Source organism: Ischnura elegans, chromosome 9, assembly GCF_921293095.1.
Source record: "Ischnura elegans chromosome 9, ioIscEleg1.1, whole genome shotgun sequence".
Classification (NCBI taxonomy): Eukaryota; Metazoa; Arthropoda; class Insecta; order Odonata; family Coenagrionidae; genus Ischnura; species Ischnura elegans.
In genome coordinates this window covers 31,671,235-31,691,266 of record NC_060254.1, presented here as the reverse complement: position 1 = coordinate 31,691,266, position 20,032 = coordinate 31,671,235, and the positions used below count along the sequence as shown (strand labels likewise).

General features: G+C 38.5%; 1 protein-coding gene across 5 annotated transcripts in view; it reads left to right on the top strand.

Moving 5' to 3' along the window:
• The window catches only part of LOC124165942 (band 4.1-like protein 4A), an 868,424-nt gene that overhangs the window by 506,979 nt on the left and 341,413 nt on the right, over nucleotides 1-20,032 (top strand). For all 5 annotated transcript variants that reach the window (XM_046543480.1, XM_046543483.1, XM_046543479.1 and 2 more), the window contains exon 3: nucleotides 12,051-12,155. In XM_046543480.1, coding sequence (XP_046399436.1) covers nucleotides 12,051-12,155 — 105 coding nt within the window. The remainder of the gene's footprint in view (nucleotides 1-12,050; nucleotides 12,156-20,032) is intronic.

The window sequence follows — 20,032 nt, the reverse complement described above, 5'->3', positions numbered from 1 at the left end:
CCATTATTATCTTCGAGAGAAAAACAGAGCGGGGAAAAACGAATTTTCTGGAAGGATCGTGGGGGTGTCTTCCCGAGAGGAAATGATATAGATTCCGGCCCCATCTACTTCCCTTTCCTCTTACGATCCTGATTGCCAATTCCTTTTATTTCTTTTTTGTTTCCTTTTTTAACCCTTTCGGGATTTTTTAAAGAGTTAAGTTCCGTCACATCCGTCTCTTACCAAGGCTACCACCTTTCCATCTTTCTGTTCACCAACCTTGCTCTTCGCATCTGTCTTTCGACTGCTGAGCCTTCCACATTCCCTGCTATCGTGCATTATCCTCTCAGTTTTTCTAGTCCCTCCCTTCGTCCAATTAACTCCTTCGCTTCTTTTCTATGGTCCCTACTCCCTTGGTGCTTAAACGCTTAATTTTTTGTCCCTTTGTTTGTTTCTACTTTGCCCAGTGTTTTTTTACTTTTATCGAGTTTTTGTTTCTATTTCCTTCAGTGTTTTTACTTTTTCGTGTTACTGTGGGTGTATGGGTGATTGATTTAAGATCGTAGCTATTTTTTCTACCTTCTATTTCAGCTATCAGACTTGGGAGAGCCCATCATTTTTCACGGATTTATAGAGTTCTTGTGCCAAAAGCGTTTATAACTTATAAATATTTAAATAATATCAACCTCATTTCATTTTTGCATTAGAAATTTAATAATTCTAATTTTTTACGAATATACGGTTTTCTGGACCGTCTCTTCGTCCAATTAACTTTTTCGCTCCCTTTCTTTGATCTCTAGTTCCTCCTTGGTCCCTTTAAATTGCTTAATTTTCTGTCTCCTTTGCCTACGTTTTCCAGAGTTTATTTTTAACTTTTCTCGTGATTATATCTTCAATTTCCCTCTGTGTTTTTCTTTTTCATGTTTTGAGTGCATAGGGATTTAAGATCGTTGGTATTGTATTCTACCTTCTATTTCAGCTACCAAACTTGAAGTACGGTTTTTTTTCAGAGTTTTTTATTATCTTTAGGAAAAATATTAAAAAACATATAATTTTCATTTAGCTTTCGCTTAAAGTATTGCATAATTCTAATATTTTTGATTAATTGTGGGTAACGTGTACTACTGACCGATCATGACTTGAGTCTATTTCTGATTGGACGGGAACTGAATGCCAATTGGATGCGCATATTTTCACGGGTAGAACATCGGAGAAAATCGTTCGTTACTGGTGCAAGTGCATCAGAAAGGTTTGGAAGTTTTGTTAACTTTTAATTGGGTTTGAGGGGCATGTTTCTGCCTTTCCTTCGACCAACTTTTCACGAGTTTTGGAAATGAACCAATTGAGAATTTCTCGGTATTGGGTGGGAAGGAATGGCCATTCCGTCTATAAACCACTCCCATCGGCCCTGGAATTTCCCCCGTTTTTTTTGATCGCTTTTATTCTATCTCATCTCCATCAAGGGGAAATGTCGTCCTTGTCCCCCCGAAAGACACAGCAGCCGTGGAATAATGTCCCGGAAAGTGAAGAATGAGGATCCGGCGTTCTAAAATTCTCCTGTTTAGGGTTTCTTTATTTTTTCAGCGGGGAGCGGAATTTAAAGGGCACTAGCGGATAGGAAGAAGGGGAGAATTGAGAGAGAAGGGTTACATTCATTTACCCAGGATACGGTACCCATCAAAAAAGAGTTAAAGTATAATGAACTAATGTTGGAGGTACTTGAGGTACTTTTCTTAATTTACACATCCTGTTAATTTCTAGAATCTCACATTAATGTTATATTCGTTTAAAATCATTTTGCTTCGGTCATAATTAAGGTAAATTTGGGCAGGATTATTACATGATAAGAAAATATTGTTTTTTAACTTTTTATTTATTGCCACTTCACAGAAAACAGCACTATTTGGCCTTTTTCAATGGAGTTTTCATGACATTTAACAGTTATGCGTACACGAACATCCATGCCCTGGATAAAAGTACCCAAGCGGGGCTCGAATCCGCGACCTTCGGTTTGGCATGTGAGGACTTAACCCCACCGCCACCGTGTCCGATTATATAGTCTAACTTTAGATCATATTGCCGACGAAAGAGATTAATGTGAATATTTGTTTAAATGTCAAGCTGAAATCCACTAAGCCCCTATTTTCCTTATAAAATCTATGCGTTGATGATCCGCCCGGGGAATAGTGCTCAACTTCAGAGCCTCCGATCGGGTTTTCACTTATTTTCAACGGGTACAAACAGCCAATTCTCGTAATAAACGATCCATCATCACTAAAATATGAGTCTTACTGTCAGTCTCCTTGAGTCTGTGATGTTCTCTCCTGAATTCCGTGTCCTCATGGTTTTTAAAACAGTCGCAAGCACACAGACAGCATTCACCTTTTGGCTCACAAAGGTCGGATGATCAAAGCAAGGGCTCCGCTGCGCTTTTAAAAGCGGCATATTTGGTGGGTAACATCTCCAAAGGCTGTAAGGAAAAGGGAAAAGGAGGAGAGATGGATGGTTTCGAGCAAACCCTGAATACTGCTGCAGATTCTCCCTGTTATCCTCTTCAAAAAACGGGACGTTGTGTCTCCGAAAAAGGGACCTCTTAGTTCCCGCTCACGGCGATCGTTCTATCGAAATTTTTTTGCCTGAATCAAGAGAGAAGATTGTTCGTTTCATTGTCCCATTCGCTAATTCTTTTTCTCTCCGTGTCTCTTTCGGTCAATTTTGCTTCTCCCATCCCTTTCTCCATCCGGTCGGCTAGCCTTATTTTTTCATACCGTTCCCATTATCACTGTCGAGGAGGAAAAGATAAGAAGAATGTGTCCCCGAAAGATTTTCCTCAGCTCGCTCCTCAGTTACTCTTCTTTTGGGCGAAAAAATGTTATTGTTTCCTGGGTGATAGGCAATGCTGCTCAATCAAATCAAAAACAACTTTTTCATGTTCCACAAGCAGTTTTTAAAAACACCACCGGTTTCGACCTTATGAGGTCATTATCAGGAGGCTGCAGAGCATTGTTGCCTTATAATAGATTTTTTAATCAATACTGGGTAGAATGTTACAAAGTTTATTTTTGATTCTATAATACTGCTCAAATTATTACTCTGTATGGCTCTCTAAAGATCTCTCTGAAGAAGCAGTTTAATGCAAGGTAGTTATTTGTAATAGCTCAGCTGTTTACGCTTGTATAAAGAATATAAGTATGGACAATGATAATTGAATGGATCTGTCAAGGATAATTGGTTTCCCGCGAACGCTATATTATGAATGAATAAATAGGAAATGAATAGTATTTTAACTTCAAGAATTATGATTCGATGCCTTCGTTTCTGATCATGAATGGTTTAAAAGGGGATTAAATATCAAATTTGCTGACTGGCAGAATTGTTAGAGGTGGCGAAGAAAATAGTATTCAGTTTTCTAATAAGGTGTACTGAAGACTTAGTTTAAAAACTTTTGTATCGACAAGGCCTTAAAATTTAATTTCCAGTAGCATTTTGGAACAAAATATGTTTTATACTAATAATATCTATGAAAATAAATCTATAATGATTGGGAAGGACGATGCGAGGGGGCCTGATGTATTCGCAAGCTTTAATATAACCTCCTGGGTTTTCATTATTTCTTCGAATGAGGAAGTTAAAGACTTCAACAACCGAATAAAGAGATACAACTTTTCCACTTATAATTGGAGCTTATATACGGGAAGTAAGTTTTAAAGGCGGTCGCCAAAAGTTTATATTTTTTCACTTGGCACAGAACGAGTATTATTAGTAGTAATAATTGATATTAATCAGAGATGCCAGAAAAATAACTTGCATTGGAGAAGAAGGCAATTATTATGTCGAAAAGTCAAAGAATTTAAGTTCTAGAATTTTTATGAAAAGCGGAAAGATTAATACTTGTTTATGAGTGTTTTGAAGCAGTTACTGCTAGCAGCTCTAGGCTGTTCTGCGGCACCATTACTTTTGATGCCCTTGACTGGGTTCCATCTGAATAATAGGTGGGAGGCGAGTCACATTCATGGGTTATTACTTCCCGGAGTTCAGTATGGATTCGCTATTACAGAGATATTGGTACTAAGAGCGTCTGGAACGAGGATAATTCCAGTATTTTTTCACCAATTGTCGTAAGTTTTACAGAATGTCGGTTTCGTTTATTGAGAGATTGTGTTGCTTTTACTACTCTCATTTAGATATTACTGAGATGCGATGAAATGGGGAAAATAAGGATGTTTTTGTTAATATGGTACTTCTTTATGCATTCCTTTCATTCTAAACTGTACAATCAAATGAACGCGTTAAAATACGTCAAAAGCAAGTACTGATTTATATTAAACTTCCTGTTTACAAATTTCATTATTTCTTTTCCATCTTTTGCACTAAAGGATGAAATTTTAGACTATTTATTAATATCAAAAGCCATTTCTGTTATTATCGCCTTTATTTGTAATTTTATTTTTGCAAAGCCGTCGGATTCAAAAATACATTGATGATACTAGGAGCGTATTTTTTTTACTTTACAAATATAATTTGAGTTGGTAGTCTGGTTTTATATTTACTTATTCCTGTAAGGACGAAGTATTAATTTTTCAGGCCGAGATTCTGACTTATTCTAGTTTTTAAATACATGCTGATTTACTGTCAAGTTCTATCCGAAGGCATTTTTATCCACTTGAAGAAATGGTGGCTGGATACAGAGAAATTCGCGGATGCCATATTAACTCTGGTGGTGGTGGATCTTTCTCAGGTCTATCTTTTAAGTTCGTAGAGCTCCATCCCGATACCGTTCTAATGTTGATCGAGATAAAAAAAAAATGAATCTTTTCCAGGCGCTGAGTAGCTTCAATTACTCTCCTCGTTTTTCGTCGAATCTTGCATGAATACGCTCCTTGGTTCCAAATCAAAATTAAACGAGACTCGATATGCATTACAAATAATGCGTGCATGCGGTTACCTCTGCCTAGCCGCCCAAGATTCAATTCGGTTAGATGAGGCATTCATTGCATGCCGTTCCTAGTCCAGATGTACAAGCCGATGAACTGCCTCAAGCCGATTCATGGAATCCAATGGAATTTAATCTCAGCCTTAAGCCTCCACCTCATGTACTTCGAAACCTCTTCTTGTGTCGATATATTTTGTATGGGGTGGCGTATTTATCGCATATTCCCTCTGGTAAAGTAATCACTCTGTCGTGGTAGTCTAACATTTTGTGAAGAATTGTAATTACATGCCGCAGTAAATTCATCACCTTACACATAAATGAATTTTCGAGAAGAATGATAAACGAAGGAACTCTTTGTTTCATTAACACCTACGGCAAACTATTGTTAAATAGTTCCTGCATTCAATGGCTTTATTGACTTACTTTGCTCCCTATATTTGTTTTTGTGCACTTGATAAATGTCATTTGTTGCAAGGTAATTTTAGCTAAAAATTGTTATTTCTGCGCACTGTTTTATGTAGTTTTCAAACATGCGGTTCTTTGGTGGTTATTTAGTGAATTCTAATCGTGCTACCGCCGGATTTGTCAGAGAATGGCTACCCCAAGAATAAGAAAGGAAATTTCTTTGGGAGTCTTTCTCTCCCTTCTTGCAGTGCTCAATTCACAAAATTTTAGGTACCGGAATGCGTACACACATTTAATCCACGCATGATTTTCAAATAAAACTCGGATTTTTATAACTTTTTGTAAAAGTTTCAATAAGGAACCATGTTTTACGAAAAAAATTATGACATTAAAACTTATTTTTCCAGATGTATATACGGAACTCAAAAATGATTATTTTTAAAAGCATCCAATTTTCTCTGAGAGGTGCCGGAACGCCGTCCCATCCGAAACTAAGCACTGTCTTCTTGGTGTGTTATGAGCGCATTTGTGAAATGAATATTGTCAGAATTTTTTATTATATTTTTTGGACACTGACATTGGAATCCGTCAGGAATTGGAAGTTGTATTTTTTATTCTTTCCAACTGGCCAGGAAATTCCTCGTATACCTAACTGGGTGTCATGCAAATGTGGCTTCATCCCAATCTCTTTCGCGCGTATTCCTAGCCTCAATATCTGCAGTCCCTCCCGTTTACCGATAATTCAATGCCTTCTCGAAAGAATGCGGTTATTCCGAGCCGTGTGCGTCTCCGTGGATACAGCGTGGGTTGATGGTTGGATCACAGAATTTCTGTGTGGAGATTCGGATGGGTAGCGTATAAGGGGCCGGAGGAGGACACTGTTAGCCGTGCCCTAAGGGTGCGGCTGGATCCGTCCCCTCGTCTGCTTCCCGCCATGTCTGCATTCGGTCTCACCGCACCCCATGCGACCATCTATGACTTCCTTCATGTGTACCATTCGCGCCCAATCTTCGTCATCTACCTATTTCCTGTCTGTTCCGCTGTGATCGGTGCACAGGATCACTACGAGAGCGGACGGTTTGGCTATAGATATCCCGGGGTGATCCTTGGCCTGAGGCGCGGCCATGAATATTTCTGTGAATTTGGAGGTAAGCCTGAGCGATATCGAAATTTTGGGTTTTATCGCGACATTTAAATGTACCGAGAATTCGATATTAAGCCTGGATCATTATCGATACGCGGTTGTTCGGTGAAACACGTGATATCTAGCCCGATAGGAAATTTTTATTTTTTATTTATATTTATTTTCTTCTCAAACCACTGAATACAGCTCATGTTCGCCATTTTGCATCGGGGTATTCAACAATTTAACAAGTAAACGTACACAAACAACCATGCCTTGGGCAGAGGAAACCTACCCTGGCGGGACTCGAACCCGCAACCTCTTGTTTGGCAGACGAGGGCGTTACCCCGCCGCTACCGAGGCCGGCAAATGTGTTGATATCGTGTCTGATAAAAATATCACGTTAAAATATCGTTATATATCATCCGATGGTTGATCGTCACCAATATTGTGTCACCATGTATGATGCGATATAATGGGATCGTAATATTTTATAGGCCACATAAGACGGTATTTAAATTCGCGAAAATAGATTTTTAACGCCCAAAATATATATGCTAAAATTGTGGCACATCGATGATGAATTTTCTTTATGACCCAGGCGTAGTTGGAGATAACGTAGGACTCAATTTCTCAATGTTGTAATCTCCATGCGTAATTATGAATCAATGAGATCCGTAATTATCAGTGTATATCCTGTGTATGTGTGTTAAAAACCTGGAGTTGGTTTACTTCAACCCTTTATTTCTACATGTTCCATGCCACTTAATTTACTTCCCCATGGTTATTTTCCCATATTCATTTTGGCTTTCCCTAAATGTCCGGCTCTTTGACTTCCGCAGTTGCTTTCCTTTAATATTTCCCATCATTAGTCGCCCAAAGTCGATACTCCCGTTGAGTTGCCGGTATGTGAGATCAAAACTTACGGAAACGCCGATACTCTCTTCCCTGTATTAAAAAAAAACACAATTTTACTGACCGCTGAATGACTATTGACCGCTAATCATAACGTTTCACCGCTTTGTGTCGCCTGAACGCGACCATTTTGTTTATATCGTTGTCATTTTCTCGTGATGGAGCTCTCTCACCGTGTGAGTCCTTGCTCCAATACGCACTTCTATTCTCTCCGACCAGTTTTTCCATCGTTCATTCTATTCATATCCGCACACTAATATGCATCCCCTTACTGTTTTCTCAACTCAGTTTTCATGTGAACATGTTGATGAGCAAATTTTGCAATAATTGGTACCGCTGGATTTTATCATAACTATACCTTTAAATGGGTCAAGTATATACTTTTATTTTACTCGCCTATTCAAATCCCATTATTTACCTTTCCAGCTGTTGTTTTCGCAACGGTTATATCCACGAGACAGGTATTTTGGGTCATAGTTCGGCCCATTGTACTTTAAAAAATCTATTTAGCTATATAATATAGATAAAGATAATAAACGCACCCAAAAATTTCTGGGTTGCTGAATTCCTCATCTGTCAACATGTTCGTCTGTCTCCCTCCCGTTATTTTCACCCACCTGTCTGTCCATACGTCTGTCTCCTCTGAATACTTTTGGCATTTTTTCACTCGCGTCCGATCCAATGATTACGGATAATTGAATCCAAATCCTAAATGAGCTTAGAGTTTCCGGGATAAAGCCATACCGCGTTGGGGCGGGGATTGAAGGGTTCAGGGTAGGGGGCGTAATCACCAAATAAAAGCCCTCTCAGTCTCCCCCTCCTCCCTTCCCACCGTGCGCCCTGGGGGCAGGGTCCTCATACCCTACACCCTGCCACCCTTTCGGCACCCAAGCCCTGACCTCATCCCCCGCCGCTTCACCCTTACCCCAAGGTATCTCTCCCTCTGTCGCCCGCTGCCAGGCTACTCATCCCATGCCTAGGGACTCGCGTGTGTGCGTTAACGGCTCTTAGAGGCAGGGACAGATTTTAATGAAGTCCACACAGGCGCCCATCTAGTGGTACGCTCCACATGGGTATTATAATATCAAATAATTAAGTTTTAAAAGAATATAGAGATGGCACTTTACTGTAATTGTACTTGATAATGACCTTACGGTCGAAACGTGTCGTACTCTCAATAAACCTGTGGAAAAGTGCCATCTCTATTTTCTTTTAATTATTACAGGATGTCATTCCACTATATTTTGCCTTCTTCTGTTACTTTTAATCAAATAATTAGCTTATTAATTAAACAATTTGAATTTGTTGAACAGACAACCGTACCCTTTACTTATGTATTTAAAAAATAATTTTACTTATAAGCATTATTTTTTGGAAGGGTTACATTTAGGTTTGAAGAATAATTTAAGGCAAGATTTAAAGTTCTAACTTAATCTAAGGATTAAATTGAACTTCTTATTTAACTCTAGCCAATTAATCGTGACTTAGATGCGGAAAAGTAATACATGGCTCAAGTTACTTTGACTCATAAAAACATCACATTTCCTACCCCTATTCAGAAGCCATTATCTGAATCAGCCGCTTCTATTCCACCCCTGGTTGGCCGCTTTAGATATTCGTCACTGTATGAGTGTTCGAGAACGATTCTCGAGAGCTGCCTCCTTTTCTCGACTGAAAAATTCACGACACGATCGCTGAAATAAACGATTTTTCCCACTTAACTTGATGAAAAATACTTGTCTATTTCCAAACTTATTTATCACAAGCAACCCTGGTACAAATGCCATTTTCACGGCTCAAAAACGACATTATGTGCCAAAACCTGAGTCGATTGGAATAATAAGAGTGAAAATAGACAAGTACTTTTCATTATGTTAAGTGGGAAAAATGGCATTGTGCGCCGAAATCTGTGTGGATTGGAATAAATAAGCGTGGTAATAGACAAGCAGTTTTCATTATGTCAAATGGCTAAAATCGCATTGTGTATGAAAACTTGGGTCGGTTGGAATAAATAATTGTGGAAACTGACAAGTACTTTTCATTGTGTTAAATATCAGTGATTTCCACCAAATTACGCCGGAAACTGTATCTTTCAGATTTTTCCCATCTCTATACTCCGCGAAACCCCCAACCAAGTTCCTCCCCCTCCCTTACGTATTCCTTTACCACCCTTCGCAGCACACACCCTCCTCCCCGCTCACCTTCGCCCGCCGCCGTCAACGACGCCGACGGCCAAGCCTTCAATCAAACCAAATTGCACGGAATAAGGGCTCGTCAAAGCACGGGGCGATAGGGTGGGCGAACGAGCGAGGGAATATGCAGAGTTGTCGGGTGGATGGGGGTTGGGTCCGCTTTGCCAAGGGGGTAAGGAGGAGAGAGAGGGTGTGAAAAGGGGTGTTCGGAAGAAAACACGGGGAAAAAGGATGGGTTGGGGGGGTTATATTCTTGTTGCTGTGCACGTTTTCGGTCCGTTCTGGGCGGTGGAGGGATAATTTTCGACACGCCGCGGAATGCTGAACAGATAAGACTAGTTAAATGTGATGGTCCACTCCTCTCTCTCTCTCTCTCTCTCTCTCAATGGGTCTTGCGATGCGAGTACCGATGTTTGCTCTGTGGGAATCCAGGGAAATTTGCTTCGCGATTACCAGTATCCCAATTCAATCCTGTGCCTCGGTTCTGATTCGAGATTCAAATCCTTTCATATCATGTGTGGTATTTCCAATAGGTCTTTTTGTTCCTTACCGACGCTCTCCATTGATGGCCTAAAAGATGTGCGCATTTACGTATAATATTTGATAATATGCCCAGGGTTGAGCAGCATTTAATTCTACTTAATTCAAAAGAAAAAATCTGAAGCTGCTGAAGGAAAAAATACTAGCCATAAATAAAATTGAATTTTTGTATTAGATTTGTAATTCATATTATATTCCAAATTATAGCTAACCGTGTCATGTGTTTATTTAATATAGCTTGATATATCGATGTAATGTAAAAAGTGAAACATGTATTCTGTCATTGTTCAGGAACTGTAATAAATGGCATGGTCCTTATTTTTTTTACATTTATATGCTGGGGAAAAGTGCTGGATATGGTTGGCGAGGAGAGGCAGCTTTTAGATGAGATACGGAGGAGACAGAAGGTATGGATGGAGTTAGTGCTTAGCGGTGAGGTGATGTTGAAAATGGGGTTAGAGGGTAGAATGTTAGGGAAACGAGGGAGGGGAAGGAAAAGAATAGGATTTTTAGATAGATTGAAAGAGAGTAGGCCTTACAGTGAATTAAAGAAGGTAGTGCTGGAAGGAAAGGGAGGCTCCCAGCTCACTTCTTGAATACTCCCTGGAAACCTACCTTAATCGGTAGAATACTACTAATTAAAAATGCTGGGGAAATTTCAGTTTTGTAAAACAAAACCAAAAATGGGATGGATTTATTAACGGAAGGAAGTGTATTCTCGATACAGGTGCTTGTACCTTTGTGGCTGCCTAAAGCTGCGAATGATTCGTACTTAAAATGTAAACATTTATGGAGTAAAATATACATTATAATTATACGCTAATGCAGTTACTATTAAATCCTCAATATTATCTGGATTTGGTTGAAATAGATCAATCAGTAGAAAACAATCTAAAATTGACCATTTTTTCATCTTTAAATTTTAAATTGTTCCAACTTTGCTGTAAATTTTATTAACGATGCGTGATAAATTCAAACCTTCCGTACAAATGAAGAATTACACCATGAATTAAAATTTTAGCTTGGATGAAAAAGTATTTCTTTCTGATATTACTTCGAATTTACTGCATATCTCATGTTGTTAATAAAACAATGGTTGAAATGTATGTATTTCGGTCGATACATGTACACCTATTTATTTATTTTATTCATTTAAGGAGCTGCTCACATATTGCATTTCTGCCAATTTATAGTGACACAGTAACAAACATGAAATTTTAACACCAAAAAATCTGAACAAAGAGTGCAGGCATAAGATAATAAAGAAAAAAAAAGAAGACACGTGGAAAGGGAGGTGGAGAGGGAGATTTATTTATTGGCCGAGGAATGGGACATGGCGAGTTTGACAAATGAGTTTAAGGGCAGAAGAAACGGATGAAAATTGTCTGGTAATGAATTGAGCAGGGAGCAAAGGCGGTGTTGGAGTGAGCGCTTAACGAGGGATAGTCTAGGGATAGGCGTATGGAGTAAGGAATCTGTACGAGTGGATTTTTACTGAGTTACTAATTTTTGAAAAGACATTAAAATACGTTTGACGTGGTAACCAGCTTATTTTTATGAGTTTGCAATATTTGATTCACGCCTGAATACACACTCATAAATACTCTAAATTTAGAAATTTGAAGGCATATTTTACAGCGTGGATTTTGGTTATATTAGGCCAGTCGATACCTCCATCGCGCGAACGCTCAATAATCGCCCACTGAACCAAATCCGCTCATCTAGTACAACTAGGGCTACTAGATGAGCGGATTTGATTCGGTGGGCGATTGTTGAGCGGTTCTGCAGTGGAGGTATCGCAGTATATGGTACTGACTGCGTTGAAGTCGTAAGATCAATAAAGCAAACCAATTTAACAATCTCTTTGCAAATACATTATATATTATCTTATAATATCTCTTTACAAATTGTCTTAATCTAAAAATACTTCATGCTGTTGCTGATTGAGGATTTTATTTCACAGGATACAACTCCCGGGCAAGAAGTGCTGGACACTGTCTTCCGTCATCTTAACCTTCTCGAGACTGCGTACTTCGGATTGCGGTATCTCGATTCCTCCAGTCAAACGGTAAGTACCCTATTTAAACCTTATCTGAAATCTCAAAATTAAAAGTTAGTATCCGTTTATGTAATGCGGTAATAAGCCTATTACATTCAACGGGGCAGAGGGCTCGTCATTGAGCACGCAGATACGAATAAGGAATTTGGGAGACACGAAGGTGACTGTTCTTTGCTTTATCGATTCCCAATATTATTTCTTGTTGAACTAATGGGTTTGAAAATGATGGTTATGATTTCTGAGCTTGCAGTTTTTTTTTGGGATTGTAGTTTATCTGAATTTCGACTGAACAAATGGAGGCCAGTGGAGTTAGGGCGATTCACTTCATCGGATAATCGATTGGTTAACTGATACAGCGTGACGATTTATTTTGAAAATTTTCGGTTGTAAGTGCTCGCGATTATAACCCCAAAGGTCATTTTTAATTTTAACGTATTTTTATGGCGGAAAATCGACAAATGCTTCGGATTTTTTCGGGATATAATATTTTGTGTTCTCATTGAATTTAAATTTTTACCTGCTACCTGGGCACGTTAGAAATAATCAATTATTTGGATCTGATATTCAAGGGAAATTTTTTGAATACGATGATTAGTTTGTCTTTCCCCCGCAATTTTGCACTTCAGTGATTGTATTGTATCCTTTTTTCTTGAGAATCTTTATTTAATCCAACTCAGCGCCTGTAATAACCGGATAAAGAGTGTAGACTTGTTGTGTAGCGGTACATTTTCCAGCGTTGGAGTAATAAAAGTTTTTTTGATGCTGCATTGACAGTATATTTTTATTTACTCGTATTTCAATGATTTATCGCAATAAACCCACTGAGCTAGTGCCAAAATTAAATCCCAACGATACCAAACATTTATTCTCGATCGTTATGTGGAAAAAAATTTAGTAGAGACCCCGTTTCCTCTCTGTTATACCCCTGCATGTGCTAAATCGGCATGAATGGGAGAAGTTCGGCGTAGCATTTGAGGGCAGTGCGGAGAGCGGAAACACACCATCTCCTCAGACACAATCGGAGCAAATCCATTTCATATCGGAACCATTTACGCGTCGATAATTGACGCTAATGGAACGCTGTTTCGGAAGGGCTCTGTTTCACGGGGGACGAGTGGATCGGGTAGGTTTTGGGTGTTGCGCGAAGATCGGCAGAAACCAATGCGCTGGACTGCGTTAATTAACCGCAAAACTCTTGGAACACCTGCAGGTGATTGGAAGGGAGCGTTACTGGGTTCGGGACGGAGTCTGGATGGGACTAGGGTTTGGGATTTGTAACGACGTGAGCTAGCGGTATCGAACGTCTCTCGATCGACGATTGACACCCTCCAGTGGGTTCATATCAAGGGGTCGAACGGTCCGAAGTTCGTCGATGTCCCTTTTAAGGGCGCCTACCCGTATTACCTTACCGTTTATTTACCAGAAACATATTTAACTATCCTGGGTTTCAACTTAATATAATAATTGTTTTAAACTCTCCGTTTAGTGTAGTTCCGTCTCTTTTTGACGTAAAGTAATAATAATGGTTCCTTAAGTGAAAACCCACGTTGGTGAAATAAACTCCTGTGGACATAATTCACAGTGTCCGGCGATATCTGGTGAAAATGTTTTATATCCATGAGAATAAAATAAAATGGTAAACTTCCCCACAATTTTATTTACCAAGTACCGACCCGTTTCCTGTGGAGCATGACGAAGTGATTTATTTTCTAAACAGCAAATGAATCAGGGATATTAACATTCGCAAGTCAACCCTCTTGCTTAAATCGTTTGTAGAAAGTTTTTCCAACGAAAGAGTAAAGGAGAGAGGCTGTTTTTCTCTCATAAGGCCAAACCTTTACTACCTAGCGAGTAAACAGGGTCTGGCGCAGAAAAACGTAATCCATGAACTTAGTAGAGTGCAAAATGAAACGGCGTGATCCGTCCAAAAAGTACTACGAAATAATAGAAAGCGTTACCCAAGCCAACACACGAATTGGTTTGAGAGCCGCTGTGGACTCGGAGGCTAAGTGCTAGACTTCAATCCATTGAGGCATTAAGAATTGATATCTCTCAGCGGGGCACTCAGAACATCATTTTGTAACCTTTTTAAACGTCACTATATATCTTAATAACGTGGATACTATAAAGTAAGAGAGATGTTTTGCCCTAAAATCAACAGATACGATGAAGGAAGGTAGATATTGTACCGAACGGGGAGTCTATTTCGAATTAGTTTGTAGGTATTCATTTTTCCTCTGGACTATGAAGGACTCTAATATGCTAAGTGTGACTCAGTACGATCATCTCCTTTTGCTTGTTTTTGTAACGGCTGCGGTTCTAGAACCCTAGGACACCCCACTTGCTGGGTTGTTTGTAGATTTAATTGTAGATTCGTGTCCTCTGTTCTGGGGCGATGGGAGGCGATGGGCTCGTGGGAACGTTTGGAAGGACAAGTTGTTAGCAGGCTTGAACATGAGGGCTCACAAAGAATCGTCTGGTCGATTGGGAACTGATTTTCTGGAAACCATTGATCAAAAAGCACCCTCCAGCCTTTCCACTTCGTCGGGGAGGAAGAAGAAAACGGAAATTGGGAGCGATCCTGGACGTCACGAAAGGGAAATTCGTTTTTGTCGGGCGTTTAATTAATGGACAGGGCTGGGAATTAAGCCCTTCTTTCTGATATGTAGGTCCAAGGGGCGATCTCTTACAGGATTTTAGCCTAACCATAAGAAATCAACTCTTTTCACATTATTTATGAAATTAGGATTAAATGTCAACATTAATAGATTTTATGGATTTTGGTAGTAACCCGCGTCAAGACTTTAAATAACCAACGTTTCCCCTCCTAGGAAAAAGGAGAGGAAAGGAGAGGAGAAAAAATAGGAGAGGAAACGTTGGTAATTTTAATCGAGAAATCGTTGGTCTGAACGCGGATTACCCCCCAAAATCCATTAATATTGACAAACATGGACCGCGAAAGTAATTGGCGGGAACTGGCTGAAATTGGTATTGTGCTCTAATTTATCCACTCTCCTTTAACTATCTCTATCGTGACTTCTTAATTTTCTCTATCGACTGTGATGGTTCAGAGGGTGTGATTCTAACTTTTTAAAAAGAAGTTTTTCCCTATTTTCCTTCGACTTAGAATAATGATTTACAAGCCGTTGGTATCCAAACAACGGTTGTTTATCTATAATATCAAATTTAAATTATTATATTTACTTTTGTAGTCTTTACTTTTGTAGAATTGTAGTCTTCTTCTTGTTGAATTTTAGCCTAAAAATTTCAAGCTATTCTTTTCAACCTCATTTATCCAGTACCGTCGAAGTTAAAGACTACGTAACTAAAAATATTTATCTATAGCCATGATCACTCTTTCATGGAAACACCAGTATAAATAGGGAAATCTTTTCATAGGGCTAAAATTTATTGAAGGGTACTTTTTATGGGCATATTTTAACTTATTCACGTTAATTGGGTAGTTAACGTGATTAAATTTTGTAGTTCAGATGATTACATTTTTTACAATTAAAATTATACATGTTATAAATCATCGTCTTGAATCTAAATTTGTATTTAAATGATACTTATAGACACACAAATAATCAATATTTATTCAATAAGGAATATAGAATTTCCGAAAGCTCTGTTTATATAACTATCCTGTATTTACGGTTCAGTGTTAAATGGTTGGATTGACTTGCGGAATAATGATATCCCTGAATTCAATTGATGTATAGAAAGGAAATCACTTCTTTAAGTTCCTCAGAAGTTTATTTCAACGACTTAGGTTTCAAATTAAACACTAGACTAAAAGTTTCATAACTAACCTAAACGGAAACTTTAAATCAGTTATTATATTAAGTTGAAACCAAAGGCGATGGAATATATTTCTGTGGAAATTCACAAAGCGATTTTATTTCTTCATGTCGTTAAGTTGTTCCACTCAATTAATCCTCAAAACAAACGTGTTATGTGATTTCATTTGCTTAGATTGATAGTTTTAAATCTTCGTTTCCAATGATGATTATTTATAAGTGACCCGGGTACTGATGCCATATCTCAGGCATTGCAGTAGATTTGGCGTGTGTAAATTATAGTTTGCGCCATTCCAAAAATCACGGATTTTATACCTTCTTACCCACTAATAATTGTTTTATAAAGTATCCTCAAAAATCATACACTCATTTTGGAAGTGGGTTGTGTGCAAAATTTACGATTCATTTTATTTGGGCGAACTTAAAGAATTTTTAACATTGAAGGAGCAATGGTATATGAGGTAAGGATGCTGAAATGGATGAAATTAGAGAAATGATTTTGAAACAAGGGAATCTGTAGTGCAATGAGGAGTGGCGTGATCAGATGAAGAAAATTTGCAGAATTTAAAAGATATTTAATGTTTATTAGCGAAGTAGGCATTCATGAACAGGAAGGAGCTTCTGAGAGGATCGTTGTGTAAGAGTTTAAAGAAAAGGTTAGTGAAGAGTTTGATCTGGAGTGTAGCTCTCTACGGTGCGGAAAAGGGGACACTGAGGAAAGAAGACGAGAGAAGATTGGAGGCATTCGAGATGTGGGTATGGAGAAGAATGGAGAGGGTGAAATGGACGGAGAGGAAAAGGAATGACGAAGTGCTGTTTATGGTTGGCGAGGAGAGGCAGCTTTTAGATGAGATATGGAGGAGACAGAAGGTATGGATGGAGTTAGTGCTTAGTGGTGAGGGGATGTGGAAAATGGTGTTAGAGGGTAGAATGTTAGGGAAACGAGGGAGGGGAAGGAAAAGAATAGGATTTTTAGATAGATTGAAAGAGAGTAGGCTTTACAGTGAATTAAAGAAGGTAGTGCTGGAAGGAAAGGGAGGCTCCCAGCTCACTCCTTGAATACTCCATGAAAACCTACCTTAATCGGTAGAATACTATAATAATAATAATAATAATAATAATATAAATGTATAAAATAAATAATAAAGCTAAACTCGTGATTCCCCCTTGTGAGCAACATTGTGAACAGGCATTTCAACGGCTGATACCAATTTGATCGAACATCTATGATGAATTCTATACGTTACGAGTGTATGTTTCAGTTTTTTTTCTTTTCCGAGAAAGGATATTATTATCATGTGATTCGGAAGCTCATTACGAGGAGATAGTTACCCAAACAGAGCTCCTCTTTTTTTTTATTAAGTAGTTTACTCAGAGCAGGCACTTAGGGCGAATACTGAATGCGATTCTAAGAAATAACTTCGGCTTGTTAGCTCGTTCGAGTGGATGCTTTTTCTCATTTATTTTATTTTTATCATTTCTTTCGCGGGAACTATAAAACATCATCCTCTCCTCCCGACTCCCGGGGAAACGTTCGCAAATGGTTGGGAGTGGCCGCAGAGATCGAGAGAGAGAGAGAGAAAGAGAGAGAGACCTTGCCTTCGCAAAACAATCTTGGTTGTTTTATTTTTTCATCTCGTTCCTTCTCCTTTTTCCGTTCGCCTGGGGCTATCCGGCGTCCTTGGCCATTCCAAATGGCCACTCCCCCCTTCGAAAACTTCCTCGCGAGCGATCTGGGAAAGCACGCACACATCGCTGTGTGCGATGGTCGAACGATTTCGTGGGCTAAAAAAAGTATTAATATTAAAACGCTGCAGACATTCGTAGAGTTCGTGAATCCTTCGATCTTCTATATTATTTCTACTGTATAGATACCTTTTTCTCAACTTATACGCAACCAAACTCTACAAATGAGGTACCAAAACGTACAGAATTTATCAGAGAACATGCGACGGCATACCTTACTTCCTAAATATTGCTATTGTTTCCTAAACTTGGTTTTTAAATAATTAAAAAAAACGGTAAATATTCCTGACGTTAACGGCGCACAAACTGATACATTTGTTCATTTGCAACAATATCTCGCATTCTTTAAATAACTTTTATCAAAATGCGGCTGATTCCACATTCAAGTCTCCTGTTGATACGTAAGTATGAGTCATCATGTGCGCTTAACAGAGGATAGTGTAATTACTTCTAATGTTGTGTTTAAAGAAGTCCTCTGACCTCAATTTGTACATGAAAATTTCAATTAAATTTGTACATAAGACCCTGCCTTTTTTTCTACATTTTAAAATTAGAAAAACGCCTATCCCTCTGTGGACCTGCATTGAAAAGAGCGGGGGAAGCCCGCTGGGAGCGGGCGCAGCACGCTCGCAAACACTATTGGGATACTTCGTGCTCATATTTTTATGGGAATAAATTATTTTCTTTTATTAATATCGTTTTCCTCTCCGTACGATGTCCTGAGGTTTCTCATTGTTATATTCCTAAGCGAATGGATGTGGTTTAAATACTGAGCAGGAGTCATCGAGTTTTATTGCTGTCAAATTTTAAAATTTGCGTACATTCATCGCGCCAATCAAACTGTTTAAAAAGTTTTAATAGCGTGCCAATCAAAGTTTTAAATTTTTATGTACAGTTTCGTTTTTTTTCAATTTTCGTGAAACTTTTTGAAAATTTATTTAAGTTTTTAATTCAAGAGAATTTATTTTTGGTTGCTTTTTAAGGTACTGCGAAAACACAATAGATGGTGCTGATAAATTTTAAGTGCATTTTGCTTTACTTCATTATGAAGCGTTACTGAGGTTATTTTGACAAACCTTCAGAATGCACTAGATGGTTAAAGCTTTTGGGTTACCTGCCGAGTGAGAGTATCAATCCAAATATATAACATTTTTTTGTTCCCCAAAATATAAAATTTTTAGTAGTACTCATATAATTTGAAGCATGTGTACACGAATGGAATTAAGATTCCGTTTTGGGTATACCGACTCATTTTACATGGTATGAGTTGCTACATATTTGAACAAAAGTGTCTCAATGTTAGTCTCAATGGCAGTTACAAGAAAAATCCACCGGTTGAACGCACAAATTTAAATTTTCTAATGAATTTAATTTATGAAAGCACTAAACGAGGACACTGGCCTTGCACTGATCAAAATCTTGCCATACATTATCTAATCAAACTCGATGCATCATTAAAAGTAAATAACCAATTTTTTACACTTTTACAATACCTATATTGATTCTTTTGCATGAGTTATAATTTTAGGCAACGCACAATATAATTTGGGTCCCAGGAATTGGAAACATAAAGAATTCTGTTGTAGGTCTTGGTACATCTACAAATTTATAACGACGGAGGCCATGCGCTCTTGGCGATTCTTTCTTCATTTTTAAGATTAAATGTAGCTTAAATTAATCAAAGTAATAATATTAATCAATAAGTATATTAACAAATACCTTTCTAAAATATATTCGTTAATAGTAATTACCACCTTAAATTCTGCCGCTACCGGTGACTCAGTTACTTCCCATCCTGGTATGTGTATTATAGGCTTTCGAAACATATTTTCTCCACGATTTCCCAAACACACCCAGCGTTCACACTCTCGAGTATGGTTACAAAAGAAAGGGAGGTAGTTTCGTAGTCAAAATTGACAGGCATTCCATACAAATCCCCCCACTAGTTACCCTAAGTATTTTGTTTTCACAAAGTTGCTTTGGGCGTATCATGGTAGCAATAACACAGTTCCGTGCCCTTACGCATCGGCAGCCGTTGTTGTTTTTTCTTTTCCGTATTCCTGTACGCGGAGGGAAACGCGCCCAAAATTCAGCAGCGGATATATTTCGGCACTAATGGGCTACCCGAGTAAACACATGTCGCAAAGATGGCATCATCGACGTCTTCTTCTCGGAGTCGATGACTTCATCCTACAAGGGATGGGAATCGGTGGATGAGAATCGTGGAGGGGTTGCATCGTTCTTAAACGTAAAGTTATTTTTCATTGTGATTCAGCTGCTGTCTGACCGTAAAACAAATCTGTCTATTGTGTACTGGTATTTTATTAAATACTCTGCTTT